This window comes from Xyrauchen texanus, chromosome 5, assembly GCF_025860055.1.
Source record: "Xyrauchen texanus isolate HMW12.3.18 chromosome 5, RBS_HiC_50CHRs, whole genome shotgun sequence".
Lineage (NCBI taxonomy): Eukaryota > Metazoa > Chordata > Actinopteri > Cypriniformes > Catostomidae > Xyrauchen > Xyrauchen texanus.
The window spans coordinates 44,507,698-44,525,481 of NC_068280.1; the positions used below are offsets into that span (position 1 = coordinate 44,507,698).

At 38.1% G+C, this 17,784-nt stretch overlaps 2 protein-coding genes and 1 pseudogene across 3 annotated transcripts; all 3 read left to right on the top strand.

Moving 5' to 3' along the window:
- Positions 1-5,764: 5,764 nt before the first annotated feature.
- LOC127643556 (UDP-glucuronosyltransferase 2A3-like) lies at positions 5,765-8,346 on the top strand (annotated as a pseudogene).
- LOC127643947 (UDP-glucuronosyltransferase 2A2-like) lies at positions 5,793-11,530 on the top strand. Of its 2 annotated transcripts, XM_052126892.1 has the most exons (3): positions 5,796-5,853; positions 8,318-8,441; positions 9,885-11,530. In XM_052126892.1, exon 3 carries the CDS (start codon positions 9,890-9,892, stop codon positions 11,477-11,479), a length of 1,590 nt encoding a protein of 529 aa, XP_051982852.1. In that variant the 5' UTR covers positions 5,796-5,853; positions 8,318-8,441; positions 9,885-9,889; the 3' UTR covers positions 11,480-11,530. The 2 variants fall into 2 exon arrangements, with proteins under 2 accessions (XP_051982853.1, XP_051982852.1); XM_052126893.1 differs by lacking the exon at positions 8,318-8,441 and having other exon boundaries at positions 5,793-5,853.
- Positions 11,531-13,458: 1,928 nt separating this feature from the next.
- Positions 13,459-15,054, top strand: LOC127643946 (UDP-glucuronosyltransferase 2A2-like). The gene has a single exon (XM_052126891.1). It carries the CDS (start codon positions 13,459-13,461, stop codon positions 15,052-15,054), a length of 1,596 nt encoding a protein of 531 aa, XP_051982851.1.
- Positions 15,055-17,784: the final 2,730 nt, after the last annotated feature.

The window sequence follows — 17,784 nt, forward strand, 5'->3', positions numbered from 1 at the left end:
AAGACAACCTCTGGATATGACGCTGAGCACGTGCACTTAACTTCTTTGGTCGACCATGGCGAGGCCTGTTCTGAGTGGAACCTGTCCTGTTAAACCGCTGTATGGTCTTGGCCACCATGCTGCAGCTCAGTGTCAGGGTCTTGGCAATCTTCTTATAACCTAGGCCATCTTTATGTAGAGCAAACTTCTTTTTTTCAGATCCTCAGAGAGATCTTTGCCATGAGGTGCCATGTTGAACTTCCAGTGACCAGTATGAGGGAGTGTGAGAGCGATGACACCAAATTTAACACACCTGCTCCCCATTTACACCTGAGACCTTGTAACACTAACAAGTCACATGACACCGGGGAGGGAAAATGGCTAATTGGGCCTATTTTGGACATTTTCACTTAGGGGTGTACTAACTTTTGTTGCCAGCGGTTTAGACATTAATGGCTGTGTGTTGAGTAATTTTGAGGGGACAGCAAATTAATATCAAATATTTACAAATATGTGATGGGGGTACTCACTTTTGTGAGATACTGTATATGAGTGTCAGATATCTTTTCTGCTGGTTTGAATGCATTGTAATTAGCAGTGTAAAATGTGAGAAAATTTGCTTTTTCAATAAGAATGATACATTGAGTCTGTCATGAATCTTGTACATTGCCTTTTATTAATTGATTATTGATATTAACGCTACACTATGTAACTTTTGGCCCTCTAGTGGTTAAAAAATGAAACTGCATGCGTCTAGCAGAAGAACATTGCTTCGGCTCTGCGCGGATGAATGTGGTTCAAGGCACCGGTGTACACATGGATACAAGACATCTGATCAGAGAGAATGGACAAATAAATAATGAATGAAAGGAAAAGGCGTATTTCCAAAAATATGTCATCTGAGCAGGTAAGAGCCATATCTTATGCTGTTGTTTTGACTTATTGTAAACGTTGATGTTTTGCAATAAATTACGTTACAAAAGTTAGGCAACGTTTGATAACATTATACACAATGATTGCAAGTCTTATAAGATAAAATGTTGTACATTTTTATAACTGCTGGATATTCTGGCCAAACAGACCACAATAGTAACTAATTTATAAATTGTCATTGGTACCAACCAGTGGTCAACATCATTTCAAGACTCACTTGTCCTTGGCAAGCCTAGGACTAAAATATGTATTTATATAAATGATTTCCATTATAAAGAAAAATACAAATGTCTGCTAGCAAGTGAAAAGTTCTGCACCTATTACAGTATAATTATTGTATTTCACTACACACACACAGACGTGTGTGTGTGTTTGTGTGATAATATTTTGCTTGTAGACTCTGCTCTGTTCAGGGTTTCTATGTTTATACAACCGGTGATTCCCCAGAGGTTTGCTATTTTGAATGATCCATGGTCAATTTTTCTTGTTCGTTGTGACAAAAAACTTTCAGGTTCACGCTACTTCCCCCTGAGGAAAGACCTTCTTTCTCAGCGAAGGGGCACCCTCTGGCATCCGCACCCAGACCTCTAGAACCTCCACCTCTGGCCCCTGGATGGGATGTGGAAGATCTGAGTTGTCTACCAACAGCTGTCGTAGACACCATCAACCAAGCCATAGCTCCCTCCACCAGGCAGCTTTACGACCTAAAGTGGTGCCTGTTCGCAAATTGGTGTTCTTCCTGTTCTGAAGGCCTGCAGAGCTGCGCAGTCGGGTCAGTGCTCTCATTCCTACAGGGAAAGCTGGAGGGGTGGCTGTCCCCCTGGTTCACATTAGTCTGTGTATGGATATGATGTCAACATGTACGGTAGAATGACGTATGTATGCAATTTCCCATGAAATCCATCCTGACAGCTCTAAAATATAAATCATTATTATAGGTTTATCAAAGTGTTTTTTTGGGTAAAGACATGGTTTGGAAGTTGGATTTTTGTTGCACTTTCTCATTAATAATTGTTTTTATTTTATTTAAAAAAAAATTGAATTACAAAGTGTATCATTAAAGCCATGCATCCTCGATTGAAACTGTCCTGTGTAAAAGACATTTTAGAAAGACTCCATACTGAGGAAAGAGATGTTCTGAACCAGGGAGAGCTAGCTCTTTTCCCAGTTGACCTGAAGCCCTAGATGGCTGAGGTGCCTGAGCACCTGGTCCTGGACTATGTACTGATATGCTCGGCCCTCGAACACGAATCGTAGAAAGGGTCGGTGTTGGGGCAAAATCGAGACGTGCAAGTACGTGTCCTTCAGGTCTACCGCTGCGAACCAATCTTGATGCCGGACACACGTTAGAATGTGTTTTTACATGAACCAGAGCCCGGTTGAGAACTTGCAGGTCCAAGATTGGTCTCAACCCACCTCCTTTTTTTGGGTACGATGAATTAAGGGCTGTAGAAACCCTTCTCCATCTCAGCTGGAGGGACAGGCTCTATCGTGTCCTTTTGCAATAGGGTCGAATTGAGCACTGAGGTGGGGCATATTCTGCTGAAACGTGGTGGACGCCTGGCGAAATGAATCACATAGCCGAGTCGGATGGTCCTGGCCAGCCAGAGCGATGAGCTGGAAAGCATAAGCCACGCGTCCAAGCTCTGCGCAAGGGGCACTAAAGGGAGGATCGTTTTTGAAATACCCGGTGGGGCTTCGCAGCGGTGCAGAGCAGGTAGTGTTGCATCGGGAGGCAGAGTTGCAACCTGAGGCATGTGTGCTGGGAAAAGTCTCAAAGCACTTCCCTTGCTCCGCGTACCCGGTAGGGGGCGGGTTAGTGGCTGAAGAGGAGATCCTGGTAAGGCGTCCTCTGGACTCGTCAGAACCGGCCGACCGGAGTTGTGAATGCTGTACAGACGCGGACGTGGATGTGAAGTTTCTTTGTCCGGGGTGCCACTTCGCCTGTAAGGTTCTGTTGCCGGGGCGCCAGGAGAACTGCGTTTGCAGCCACCGGCTATGTAACCCAGGGGATGAGGAAATAGCCCGAAGAGGGTGTGGCAAATGAAAATACGGAAACCAAGGATTCTCCACCCAGCCCTCCAACAGGGAAAGGAGTGGTCTGGCTAGCAGCTCATGAGCGAACATCTCGTGCCCTGGGCGGCCCGGGTGGCGTCTGCTTTCTGTGGGTGGCTCTACCCCGCGGCTGAGAGGTGGGCCCTGATTGCGGTGGAGCTACCTACTGGTTTCTTGTTGCCACAGGGGGACGCCCTTGGCGGGCAGACGGAGCTCGGCTGAATGAAGACCGGTGCCGAGGTAAGATATGTTGGATGGCCTCCGTCTGCTTCTTCACTGCTGAAAACTGCTGGGCGAAGTCTTCAACGGTGTCGCCAAATAGGCTGAGCTGGGAGATGAGGGCGTTGAGAAAGCAGGCTGTGTCAGTTTCCCGCATCTCGCAAGTGCAGCCAAAGGTGACGCTCCTGGACCACAAGGGTGACCATCGTCTGTTCGAATGCCCGCGCTGTGACCTTCGTGGCCCAGAGGGCTTGGTCGGTAGCTGAGCGCAGTTCCTGCAGCACATCCGGATCAGGACTATCTATGTGCAGATCTTTTAGTGCCTTGGCCAGGTGGAATTTCAGGAATTTCATTTTGTCCTGTAAATACTGTTGTCATGACAAGAACATATACATTTATATTTAAAGTGCTGTGATTTATTTGCATATCAACAGGATTTCACAGTGTCTAAAAACTCAAATGAAATGTAAAGACAATATAATTTCTAGAAAACATTGCACAACAAGGCTTAACTGCTTTGAGCACAAGCCACTATGTGTCTTGTCATATCTTAGAGGATTGGGCTTTATCCTAAAATTAAGCTAAAAATGCTCCAGATTCTCCATTGCATTTTCCGGATTCCTCTTCACCAGTTGTAACAGTCGATCCTTAAAATAGTTGACCTGTTTTCCTATGTCACTTTACTCTACACATTTGTTGCTGAGTTTTGTGAAGCAGTAACAAATTCCATTAATTCCAACAAATTCTATGTGAGATGCTTCAAATGGTTACAATGAGATGCAGTGTTATAAGTAATTGCATAAGCAGTTTACCAATATTCACCTTTCTTTCAATAAAAGCTCTGACAAATAAATTATTGGAAATAAACTATTTCTTAGCTCATCTCTTTGTGTTACAGATCAAACATGATCTTAAAATGTTCATGCTCTCTCTGCAACAGCAACTATGAGCCGACAGGGTTTTCAGGTGTGTTAGCCCTCCTGATGGCTATCCCAGTTGTTCAGGGTGGGAAAGTTCTTATCTTGTCTGTCTGGATGGCAGCCACTGGGTCCACATGAACATCTTGATTGTGGCACTTCATTCCAAAGGACACAATATTACAGTCATCCGGATGCTTGGCAAATCAAATAAATTTCATCTCTCTACACATCAATCAATCTCAAGACTGCACGAGGATTTGGTGAAGAATTCCTCAAGATGTTTACATCCAAACTTTTGGAAATTCAGAGGGACGGTTCCAACTGGGCTCAGCTGAAGCTGGAGATAGAAATGTGGCAAAGTATTTACGAGATGATTAAAACAGAAAGTGATTTGATAATCAGCATGTTTGAGGACCACCAGCTAATGCAGTACTTATAAGAGGACAAATATAATTTGGTTCCTGCTATGTTTGGAGGTATTATATTGGGTCATTATCTGAAACTGCCCATGTTCTTCAATGCGTGTTGGACGTTGTTCTGATGTTGTGATATACATTATAGCTGAAGCACAAGGTGCTTTCATGTTTGCTCCAACTTCTTATGCACTCTGCAAATTATTATTTGGCCCAGGAGCATTCTACTTTGCCTTAGTTCAGAGTGCTTATTTGTGGCTCCACAGACTTTATTTTTTAATTTCCACAGCCCACTATGCCAAAAATTATGGGTGCATCAATAATCAAAGTAAACATTTATAAGCACTTTGCAGCTATACGTAACACGCACAAAATTCCCTTTTATGAGAAATGCTTAAGGACAATTGTTTTAAAAATGCATATACCTTGTAAAATAAAGGCTCATGCAAATTCCATCCATTTAAAATATATATTCTTGCGATATATTAGTATGTTACATATTCTTGTGATCTATCATGCATTGCAGTTCAGTTTAGCAATAGAAAGCAATTTAGTTTTTTTTTTATTTTACTGCACTGAGTTTTTCATACCACATCAATTGCAAATCATTGCACATCAAGCTTAGTAAAGTACCAATATTAATGCTATCAACACTAATTAAACCTACAAACTTGATTTAGCTGGCATATATATTTGCAAAACTACTATACTGAATTTCAGCATCAGGATTTTCATAACTTTTAAATGAGAGAATTTTTATTTATTCCAGCTGTCCATCCATTTTCTATAGCTATGTGCTTGTCAAATAAAGGGTCATGGTGAGTGCTGAAGCCCACCCCTGCCACCTTTGGCCGAAGGTAGGGAAACAACCTGAACAGTGAGAAAATTTATTGCATAATTTAAACAAAGTAATGAAAACTACTCGTGCAGCTTAATGGACTGTAACTTAATAACATTTTCTATTGAAATGGTTTTTGAAATTATATTCTGCATTACATTTTTCTGGCTTTTGATAGAAATGTTTTCCTTATTTTTAAGTGTAGAAATATATTTTTGGATCATTTGATTTGATTTGATTATGCCGGGCACAACACCCACAGATTTAATGGGATTCCAGTTGTGTAGCATAACTGTAATGTTGAATAGTAGCTCATTAACTAGCTCACTGAAAGTAAATGCCCCTTGCCCCTTTAAAGACTGAATGAACCTTCACTTACATGATCAATTCTATGATCAAATAGCAAAGCCAAAAGAGAGTAATCTGTGCTCTGTAGTTCGCTACACATCTAACAAAAGTTAACCTGGTAATGATTTTAGATGTTACATATTCAAGGGTAAGAATATATTTTTGTTTGTTTTTTTGTTGTTGTTTGTTTACAGATTATAGATAACCCTACATGTTACTTTATATGCTTGATTAGCATTCAGTAAATGTGGATATTTTTTGTCTCTTACTAGGATTATGATTGTTAAATGATTTGAGTGTGCATTGTAATAAATGTTTATATTAATTACTGAATATAATCTGCATATAAAAGTGTTAATACAAAATGAAAATCAATTCAGTAATTTAATCATAGAAACGATAGATTTGGAAGCAAACACATTCCATGTGATCAATAGAATAAGTTCTAACACAATGTCCAAAATTATAAATAATTTTTATGTCAAATGTTTGTCCACAAATTTCAGGCTCAATGTTAAAAGCAACTGAACAAACTTTGTACGGTTTACCAATTGTAACGAACCCCGCTCCTCTAGTTCTCCCTATGCTTTGCCTGCAATAAACGCAGTTTGACTATACATTGTGACTGTCTCTTCTTGCGCGGGTTACACCAATATATTAGTTCTTACATTCAAACTTCTGACCAAAATTGAAGGAAATAAAGTATTTCAGCTAATCTCTTCTCTTTCGTACAGATAAAATGTTGCTATGACAAAAAATTAAATTTGGTGCTTTTAGTGATGAAGATGAGTCACGTACATATCTGATTTGAAAAAGTTTGTCAGTAATCATTCTCTTGCTTTGCAACAGGTACTATGAGTAGACAGGTTATACTGGTGTGTGGTCCAATTTTGATAATCCTCCTCATGATAACTGTCCCAGTTGTTCAGAGTGGGAAAGTTCTTGTCTTTCCTGTTGATGGCAGCCACTGGGTCCATATGAACATCTTGATTGAGACACTTCATGCCAAAGGTCACAATATTACAGTAATCCGGATGCCAGACAGCTGGTACATCAAAGAATTCTCACCTCACTACACAACAATCACTCTGAAGTCACCAGGGGGGTTTGATGAAGAATTCTTTATGGACTTAGCATCCAGACTTTTGGAAACTCAGAGGGAAGGCTCCATTTGGGCTCGTCTGAAACTAGAGATGGAGCGGTGGCAATGTTTTTTAGAGATGCTTAAAGAAGAAAATGAGTTGATAGTCAAGATGTTTGAAGACCTGCAGCTTATGCAGTCCTTAAAAGATGCCAAATATGATTTGATTCTTAGAGATCCAGCCATGTTTGGAGGTATTATATTGGGTCATTATCTGAAACTGCCCATTGTCTACAATGTCTGTTGGACATTGTACAGGGAGGGTCATTTTGCAATAGCTCCTTCACCACTTTCTTACATTCCTTCACCAATGCTGGAGTTACCAGACCGCATGAGCTTCTTTGAAAGAGTAAAGAATGTTGTGATGTACGGCATATTTGAAACACAGGTTGCTCTGATGATCGCTCCAACTTATAATGCACTTTGCAAACGTTTCATTGGGCCAGGAGTTTCCTAATTTACCTTACTTCAGGGTGCTGATTTGTGGCTCCACAGGGTTGACATCATTTTTGAATTTCCTCGACCCACTATGCCAAACATTGTCTACATAGGAGGTTTTCAGTGCAAGCCATCAAAGCCTCTTCCACAAGACCTAGAGGACTTTGTGCAGAGCTCTGGTGAACATGGTGTCATTGTCATGTCACTGGGCACTCTCATTGGTCAGCTTCCGGATGATGTGGCTGAGGAAATTGCTGAAGCTTTTGCAGAACTTCCACAGAAGATCATCTGGAGCTACAAAGGAAAAAGACCATCTGCACTAGGGAACAACACCTTAGTGATGGACTGGATACCTCAAAATGATCTTCTGGGTCATCCTAAAACCAGAGCTTTTGTTGCACATGGTGGAACGAATGGAGTTCAAGAAGCCATATTCCATGGGGTACCAATTGTTGGATTTGGGTTGATCTTTGATCAGCCAGATAATCTTTCAAAAATGAGAGTAAAGGGTGTTGCAAAAACTGTAAACTTTGGCACAGTGGATAAGGACTCCTTCCTTAAAACTGTTAAAGAGGTCCTCTATGAGCCCTCTTATCGTGAGAACATGCAGAGGCTCTCAAGGCTTCACAAGGATGTTCCAGTGAAGCCTCTGGAAAATGCCATCTTCTGGATTGAGTTTGTTATGAGGCACAAAGGTGCAGCTCACCTTCGAACAGAGTCGTACAAAATGCTCTGGTACTCTTATCACTCTGTTGACGTCATACTCTTCCTGCTTTCTGCCATGTTACTCATATTCCTGATCATATACTCAGTTTTCAGATGTTTGTGCTATAGGACATGTATGAGAAAAAAAAATAAGCTAAAAAGATATTTATCAACATTACCTCAACATGATTCTGATGGTAGCACTATCATGGCTCCTTTTTTTGTAATAAAGTCTTTTAAACTCATATGTGGTTTATTATTATAATTATTTATAATTATTTGCTATTATTCCACCATTCCCTTATATATATTTTTCTGTTTTTATTAGTGTTCCTGTTCATATTTTGACAGACCTAAAAGTTTGCATAATATACTTGGATTGAACTACTTAATTGAAATGAAGGGACTGTGAACTGACCTTGTGCATGCTGGCTGAGACTACAGAAGTACAAGTAATTTTTTTAATTACTTTTTTGTTTATGAATACAATAATTTGCAAAAATTCTGTCATTTGCATCTGTAGTAATAAAAGTAATTGTTACTGGGCAACATACTCAAGATCCAAGATTTAGAGTATATGCTGCATAAGGTCAAACCAAATCCATTTAGTTTTATCCTCACATAAATTGAGAACTGATGTCATCACTTATTATCAAATCATCATAGAATGCATTTTCTTATAACCACCAAAATTAAATATGAACACATTGAGATGCAAATTAATAATCTAATAAATATTGCCACTTGTGTATAAATTTGATATCATAGTGAAAGGGTATCACAGTTCTGTTCTGTAATATTTTTCCCAAGCAAAGTAAAAATACTTTTATAACATATTTATTGGCCCAACACCAAACGAGTTATGAGGATTCTGATTGTACCATATCTGTCTAGGTGAATGGTAGCTCATTAACTAGTTCTATGAAGGTAAATGCCCCTTGAACATATAAAGACTGTAGAATGAACCTTCACTCACAAGCTATAGTATAAATCAGTATTCAAAATGAGGCCATAGGGGAAGTTATCTGTTCTTGGAATTGTATGACTTTGGCTACACTCAACAAAAGCTGACCTTTAATGATTTTGTATGCTGCATATTAATGGGTAAGAATATACTGTAGATATACATGTTATACATACAGTACATATATAACAGGGTATTGCTCAAAAGGATGTATAACCCTTAATGTTAGTAGAGCTTTTATTATACAACATTTTATTGTTCGAAGAATGATCTCAAACCAGACTTGTGATTAATGAATGATGATATGGTGTATTGTGATACGTTTACAGTGCTTTGTAATCTATAATTTGAATGTCAAAAGTGTTATGTAAAATGATTATCAATTCAGTTATTTGATCATGCACCGAGATGAGAAGAAATCACATTCCAGATCAAATAATTACATTTTTTTTATTGCATGAAAAGGCTGAAATAAACTACAACATTAAGCACAGTGTTTGTCATGTCTTGGAGTGTTGGACTTGATTCTAAAATGTATCCAAATATACTCCAGTGTATTTTCTTGATTATTTCTCAATATTTTAACAGATGATCCTCAAAATAGTTGAGCTGTCCTTCTGTCCCACTATACTCTACAAACCCATAGATTTTGTGTTTTTTAGAGAATATGTAAAGAAGGAACATAATTTGCTTACGGTCAAACAAATTCTAAGTCTTGTGTCAAATGGTAAAATTGATCAAGCATTTACAATTCACCAATACTGACCAGTCTTATTGTACATTCAAAGCTCTGATCAATAATTGAAGGAGATAATGCACCTATTTGCTGTGGTACAGCTAAAATGTAGCTGTTACTAAAAAGGAGGTGCTATTAATGCTGTAGATGAGTCAAATTCTCAACAGATGTTCTTGTTCTCTTGCTTTGCAACAGGTACTATGAGTAGACAGGTTATGCTGGTGTGTGGTCCAATTTTGATAATCCTCCTCACGACAACTGTCCCAGTTGTTCAGAGTGGGAAAGTTCTTGTCTTTCCTGTTGATGGCAGCCACTGGGTCCATATGAACATCTTGATTGAGACACTTCATGCCAAAGGTCACAATATTACAGTAATCCGGAAGCCAGACAGCTGGTACATCAAAGAATTCTCACCTCACTACACATCAATCAATCTCAACACTGCAGGAGGATTTGGCGAAGAATTCCTTGAGATTTTCATATCCAGACTTTTGGAATTTCAGAGGGAAGGCTCCATTTGGGCTCGTCTGAAACTAGAGATGGAGCTGTGGCAATGTTTTTTAGAGATGCTTAAAGCAGAAAATGAGTTGATAGTCAAGATGTTTGAAGACCTGCAGCTTATGCAGTCCTTAAAAGATGCCAAATATGATTTGATTCTTACAGATCCAGCCATGTTTGGAGGTATTATATTGGGTCATTATCTGAAACTGCCCATTGTCTACAATGTCCGTTGGACATTGTACAGTGAGGGTCATTTTGCAATAGCTCCTTCACCACTTTCTTACGTTCCTTCACCAAAGCTGGAGTTACCAGATCGCATGAGCTTCTTTGAAAGAGTAAAGAATGTTGTGATGTACAGCATATTTGAAACACAGGTTGCTCTGATGATCGCTCCAACTTATAATGCACTTTGCAAACGTTTCATTGGGCCAGGAGTTTCCTACTTTACCTTACTTCAGGGTGCTGATTTGTGGCTCCACAGGGTTGACTTTATTTTTGAATTTCCTCGACCCACTATGCCAAACATTGTCTACATAGGAGGTTTTCAGTGCAAGCCATCAAAGCCTCTTCCACAAGACCTAGAGGACTTTGTGCAGAGCTCTGGTGAACATGGTGTCATTGTCATGTCTCTGGGCACTCTCATTGGTCAGCTTCCTGATGATGTGGCTGAGGCAATTGCTGAAGCTTTTGCAGAATTTCCACAGAAGATCATCTGGAGGTACAAAGGAAAAAGACCATCTGCACTAGGGAACAACACCTTAATGATGGACTGGATACCTCAAAATGATCTTCTGGGTCATCCCAAGACCAGAGCTTTTGTGGCACATGGTGGAACGAATGGAGTTCAAGAAGCCATATTCCATGGGGTACCAATTGTTGGATTTGGGTTGCTCTTTGATCAGCCAGATAATCTTTCAAAAATGAGAGTAAAGGGTGCTGCAAAAACTGTAAACTTTGGCACAGTGGATAAGGAGTCCTTCCTTAAAACTGTTAAAGAGGTCCTCTATGAGCCCTCTTATCGTGAGAACATGCAGAGGCTCTCAAGGCTTCACAAGGATGTTCCAGTGAAGCCTCTGGACAATGCCATCTTCTGGATTGAGTTTGTTATGAGGCACAAAGGTGCAGCTCACCTTCGAACAGAGTCGTACAAAATGCCCTGGTACTCTTATCACTCTGTTGACGTCATACTCTTCCTGCTTTCTGCCATGTTACTCATATTCCTGATCATATACTCAGTTTTCAGATGTTTGTGCTATAGGACATGTATGAGAAAAAAAAAAAAAAGCTAGAATGATATTTATCAACATTACCTCAACATGATTCTGATGGTAGCACTATCATGGCTCCTTTTTTTTGTAATAAAGGCTTTTAAACTCATATGTGGTTTATTATTATAATTATTTATAATTATTTGCTATTATTCCACCATTCCCTTTTATATATTTTTCTGTTTTTATTAATGTTCCTGTTCATATTTTGACAGACCTAAAAGTTTGCATAATATACTTGGATTGAACTACTTAATTGAAGGGACTGTGACCTTGTGCATGCTAGCTGAGACTACATTTATGCATTTGGCAGACGCTTTTATCCAAAGCGACTTAAAGTGCACTTATTACAGGGACAATCCCCCCGGAGCAACCTGGAGTTAAGGGCCTTACTCAAGGGCCCAACAGTGACAGCTTGGTGGTGCTGGGGCTTGAACCCCTGACCTTCTGGTCAGTAACCCTGAGCCTCAACCACTGAGCCACCACTGCCCCACTACAGTACTACAGTAACACAGTACTACAGTAATTACTTGTACTACAGCAGTACAAGTAATTTTTTTAATTCCTTTTTTGTTTATGAATACAATAATTTGCTAAAATTCTGTCATTTGCATCTGTAGTAATAAAAGTAATTGTTACTGGGCAACATACTCAAGATCCAAGATTTAGAGTATATGCTGCATAAGGTCAAACCAAATCCATTTAGTTTTATCCTCACATAAATTGAGAACTGATGTCATCACTTATTATCAAATCATCATAGAATGCATTTTCTTATAACCACCAAAATTAAATATGAACACATTGAGATGCAAATTAATAATCTAATAAATACTTGTCACTTGTGTATACATTTGATATCATAGTGAAAGGGTGTCACAGTTCAGTTCTGTAATATTTTTCCCAAGCAAAGTAAAAATACTTTTATAACATATTTATTGGCCCAACACCAAACGAGTTATGAGGATTCTGATTTGTACCATATCTGTCTAGGTGAATGGTAGCTCATTAACTAGTTCTATGAAGGTAAATGCCCCTTGAACATATAAAGACTGTAGAATGAACCTTCACTCACAAGCTATAGTATAAATCAGTATTCAAAATGAGGCCATAGGGGAAGTTATCTGTTCTTGGAATTGTATGACTTTGGCTACACTCAACAAAAGCTGACCTGTAATGATTTTGTATGCTGCATATTAATAGGTAAGAATATACTGTAGATATACATGTTATACATACAGTACATATATAACAGGGAATTGCTCAAAAGGATGTATAACCCTTAATGTTAGTAGAGCTTTTATTATACAACATTTTATTGTTCGAAGAATGATCTCAAACCAGACTTGTGATTAATGAATGATGATATGGTGTATTGTGATACGTTTACAGTGCTTTGTAATCTATAATTTGAATGTCAAAAGTGTTATGTAAAATGATTATCAATTCAGTTATTTGATCATGCACCGAGATGAGAAGAAATCACATTCCAGATAAAATAATTATTTTATTTTTTTATTGCATGAAAAGGCTGAAATAAACTACAACATTAAGCACAGTGTTTGTCATGTCTTGGAGTGTTGGACTTGATTCTAAAATGTATCCAAATATACTCCAGTGTATTTTCTTGATTATTTCTCAATATTTTTACAGATGATCCTCAAAATAGTTGAGCTGTCCTTCTGTCCCACTATACTCTACAAACCCATAGATTTTGTGTTTTTTAGAGAATATGTAAAGAAGGAACATAATTTGCTTACGGTCAAACAAATTCTAAGTCTTGTGTGAAATGGTAAAATTGATCAAGTATTTACAATTCACCAATACTGACCAGTCTTATTGTACATTCAAAGCTCTGATCAATAATTGAAGGAGATAATGCACCTATTTGCTGTGGTACAGCTAAAATGTAGCTGTTACTAAAAAGGAGGTGCGATTAGTGCTGTAGATGAGTCAATACTCAACAGATGTTCTTGTTCTCTTGCTTTGCAACAGGTACTATGAGTAGACAGGTTATACTGGTGTGTGGTCCAATTTTGATAATCCTCCTCATGACAACTGTCCCAGTTGTTCAGAGTGGGAAAGTTCTTGTCTTTCCTGTTGATGGCAGCCATTGGGTCCATATGAACATCTTGATTGAGACACTTCATGCCAAAGGTCACAATATTACAGTAATCCGGATGCCAGACAGCTGGTACATCAAAGAATTCTCACCTCACTACACATCAATCAATCTCAACACTGCAGGAGGATTTGGCGAAAAATTCCTTGAGATGTTCATATCCAGACTTATGGAAATTTTGAGGGACGGTTCCACCTGGGCTCGTCTTAAGCTTGAGATAGAGATGTGGGAAAGTAGTTTAAAGATGATTGAAACAGGAAATGAGATGATAATCAGTATGCTCGAAGACCAGCAGCTAATGCAGTCCTTAAAAGAGGCCAAATATGATTTGATGCTTACAGATCCAGCTATGTTTGGAGGTATTATATTGGGTTATTATCTGAAACTGCCCATGGTCTACAATGTCCGTTGGACAGTGTTCAGTGAAGCTCATTTTACAATCGCTCCTTCACCACTTTCTTATGTTCCTTTGCCAATGCTAGAGTTACCAGACCACATGAGCTTCTTCGAAAGAGTAAAGAATGTTGTGATGTACATCATAACTAAAGCACAGGTTGCTCTGATGATCGCTCCAACTTTCAATGCACTTTGTGAGCGCTTCATTGGGCCAGGAGTATCTTACATTGATTTAATTCAGAGTGCTGATTTGTGGCTCCACAGGGTTGACTTTATTTTTGAATTTCCACGCCCCACTATGCCAAACATTGTCTACATAGGAGGTTTTCAGTGCAAGCCATCAAAGCCTCTTCCACAAGACCTAGAGGACTTTGTGCAGAGCTCTGGTGAACATGGTGTCATTGTCATGTCTCTGGGCACTCTCATTGGTCAGCTTCCTGATGATGTGGCTGAGGCAATTGCTGAAGCTTTTGCAGAACTTCCACAGAAGATCATCTGGAGGTACAAAGGAAAAAGACCATCTGCACTAGGGAACAACACCTTAATGATGGACTGGATACCTCAAAATGATCTTCTGGGTCATCCCAAGACCAGAGCTTTTGTGGCACATGGTGGAACGAATGGAGTTCAAGAAGCCATATTCCATGGGGTACCAATTGTTGGATTTGGGTTGATCTTTGATCAGCCAGATAATCTTTCAAAAATGAGAGTAAAGGGTGTTGCAAAAACTGTAAACTTTGGCACAGTGGATAAGGACTCCTTCCTTAAAACTGTTAAAGAGGTCCTCTATGAGCCCTCTTATCGTGAGAACATGCAGAGGCTCTCAAGGCTTCACAAGGATGTTCCAGTGAAGCCTCTGGACAATGCCATCTTCTGGATTGAGTTTGTTATGAGGCACAAAGGTGCAGCTCACCTTCGAACAGATTCGTACAAAATGCCCTGGTACTCTTATCACTCTGTTGACGTCATACTGTTCCTGCTTTCTGCTATATCACTTGTAGTCCTGACTACATATGCAGTCATCAGATATTTCTGCATAAGAATATGTATGAGAACAACAAAAAAGAAGCTCCATTGATTTGTGTTGTAATAAATGAATTAATACAGTGTATTTGTTGTTGTTAACTTAACTATTTCTTGTGTTTTTATAGGACTATCTTGTCATTTTTTTACAATATGGTATAAACATGTCCCAAAAGGTATTTTCCATCAATGCAAAAAGAATCAATTTACTCCTTTGATTACTTGATATTCAGCAAACATGGTTTATTTGAAACAACATAAGATGTAGCAATCTGACCCACTAGGTCAACCTGTATTTCTCAAGAGGACAATGGTAGTAGATCATATTCCTTTTCCAGTTTATGATTCACACCTGCCAGAAGGGGCAAACCTTGACCTTTCTGTTATCAGTCCAGATGGGAAGCAAAAAAAAAAAAAAACGACAAGGTATAATCTTAGATCCCCCTAAGGAAAATGATGGATACATTACTTCATGTATATTTTTTGTTATATCAGATAGATACATGCAATACTTTTGGACATGCTATACTCCATCTAAAACTATTTACTAACAGCCTTTAGTTTTTCATTCTTAAATAATGTAATTCTTTCATTATTTTCTTTTTAATTTTATGCATGCAGATTATATGACCTCAAACTAAGATACTACATGGAATATGAAAAAAAAAAAACACTTTATAAAATTAATTTGTCACACCACGAGACCATTAAAAAATAACGAGTAAAGAGTAGAGATTTAAATGGGTGAAAAATTGTTGCTCAGTTGCAGGACCAAATAAATAAACTTTGCCTTATACTTTCATATCGATTTTAATGTAAGCTCTTCATGTTCATTAAAAATCCTCTATGGACAGAATGTCAACTACCCATTATGCTGTACACTCTACCCATTATTTATCTATACTTTCTTCCATTTTGAGCTGATCAGAATGTTTTTCATATTTAACAGAACATTAATAATAAACAATAAAGAAAATATTAAAATTGTGTACATTAGATGGTCTTCTTAATGGGCTGATTGATGCTAAATGTAACACAAAAGGAATGGATTGGATAACATTTGCCTTCTGTGTAATATGCAGCTTCATTTATGTACTATAGTTTTATAGACTGCCTTACTCATCACACTAACCACTGAGCTGAATCTCCATGCATTTTTTTGGCAATATACTTTATCTGTGCCTCTCTCTCTCTCTCTCTCTCTCTCTCTCTCTCTCTCTCTCTCTCTCTCTCTCTCTCTCTCTCTCTCTCTCTCTCTCTCTCTCTCTCTCTCTCTCTCTCACACACACACACACACACACACACACACACAGGCACACAAATGCACTCTTTCTTTTGCACACAATCTGGAACACACATAATCTGTGTGCGTGTTTGAAAATGTTCTGCCTTCATGCTTTGTGCTGCTTTTGTACTTTAAAATGCTGCTGAGCTGCTGAAAATACAGCTGTAACTGAAAGCTTTTATCCAAGCAGAAATAGAAAGCATTTTATTCAATGTTTTTGACATCATTATACAATATAACTAATGTTTTGAATAATATTAGTTTCCATCTAATGCAGTGGGTGTGTGTGCAAACATATTTTTGTGTGTGTTATAATTTAAAATGTATTTTAAGGATTGTTTGTCATCATACCCATTATCCTTCACCTAGACAACATGCAGGCTATTTCTGGCATACATCAGAGAGGGAATGACAATGTCTGAACATTAGCAGTCTCGGCTTGTGCGGTATATATGTTTAGGCATTATGTCAGTGATGTTCACACATTTTTATTATGCTCTCTGATATATATATATATATATATATATATATATATATATATATATATATATATATATATATATAGTTCTCTTTGTACAAACCCTAAAGTCATTTGTTCCTGCTAAAATATTGGCTCATATAGGTGTGTGCTTCTTTAAGGACACCATACTCATTTATTTTTCAAATCACATATTTTTACAACCCAGGAGTCCAACATAATAAGACTATCACAAAATAAAATAATCACACATGCAATGGCCAATGCAAATGTGAAATTTACACTTAAAACAAAGTACCATAGTATTTAAAAGTTTTTCTTCATTCTTTACACAGAGCTTAAAAGAATGTCGAAACAGCTGAGCAAAAGTATACTGTTTATATACTGTATGTTTGGACACCAGCCATACTGCACCCTATCCTGACAACATGTAAAATATTAACCAATGTGACATAGAACTGTGTTCTCAATTACTATATGCCTCGTTCTATTAATAGAATCCAATTGAGATCAGAAAAAGATGCTGTTTTAACTATGCGATGATGATTTAAAGTAGTATGCAGTAGATAACTTGTAATTAGTCATGTTTACACAATACATCAATTGTGCTAAATGCTAACACTAACACACTATATGTGGCCACATGCACCGTTTACCATCTCTCATTGTATTTATTGAATAATTTTGTTAAATTAATCCACATAAATAATGATTTAAAGTAATATGCAGTAGATCATTTGTAATTTGTCATGTTTACATACTGCATTCAAGGTGCTAAATGCTAACGCTATCACACTATATGTCGCCATATGCGCCATTTATTATCTCTTACTGTATATCTTGATTCGTTTTGAAAAATGAATCCACATAAATTATTAAAGTACTACAGTAGATCGTGTGTAATTTGTCATGTTTACATTCTGTATTAATCATGCTAAATGCTAACACATTATGTGTGCCCATTTGCACCATTTAAAATCTCTGATTGTGTTTTTTGAATAATTTTGTAAAAAGAATCCACA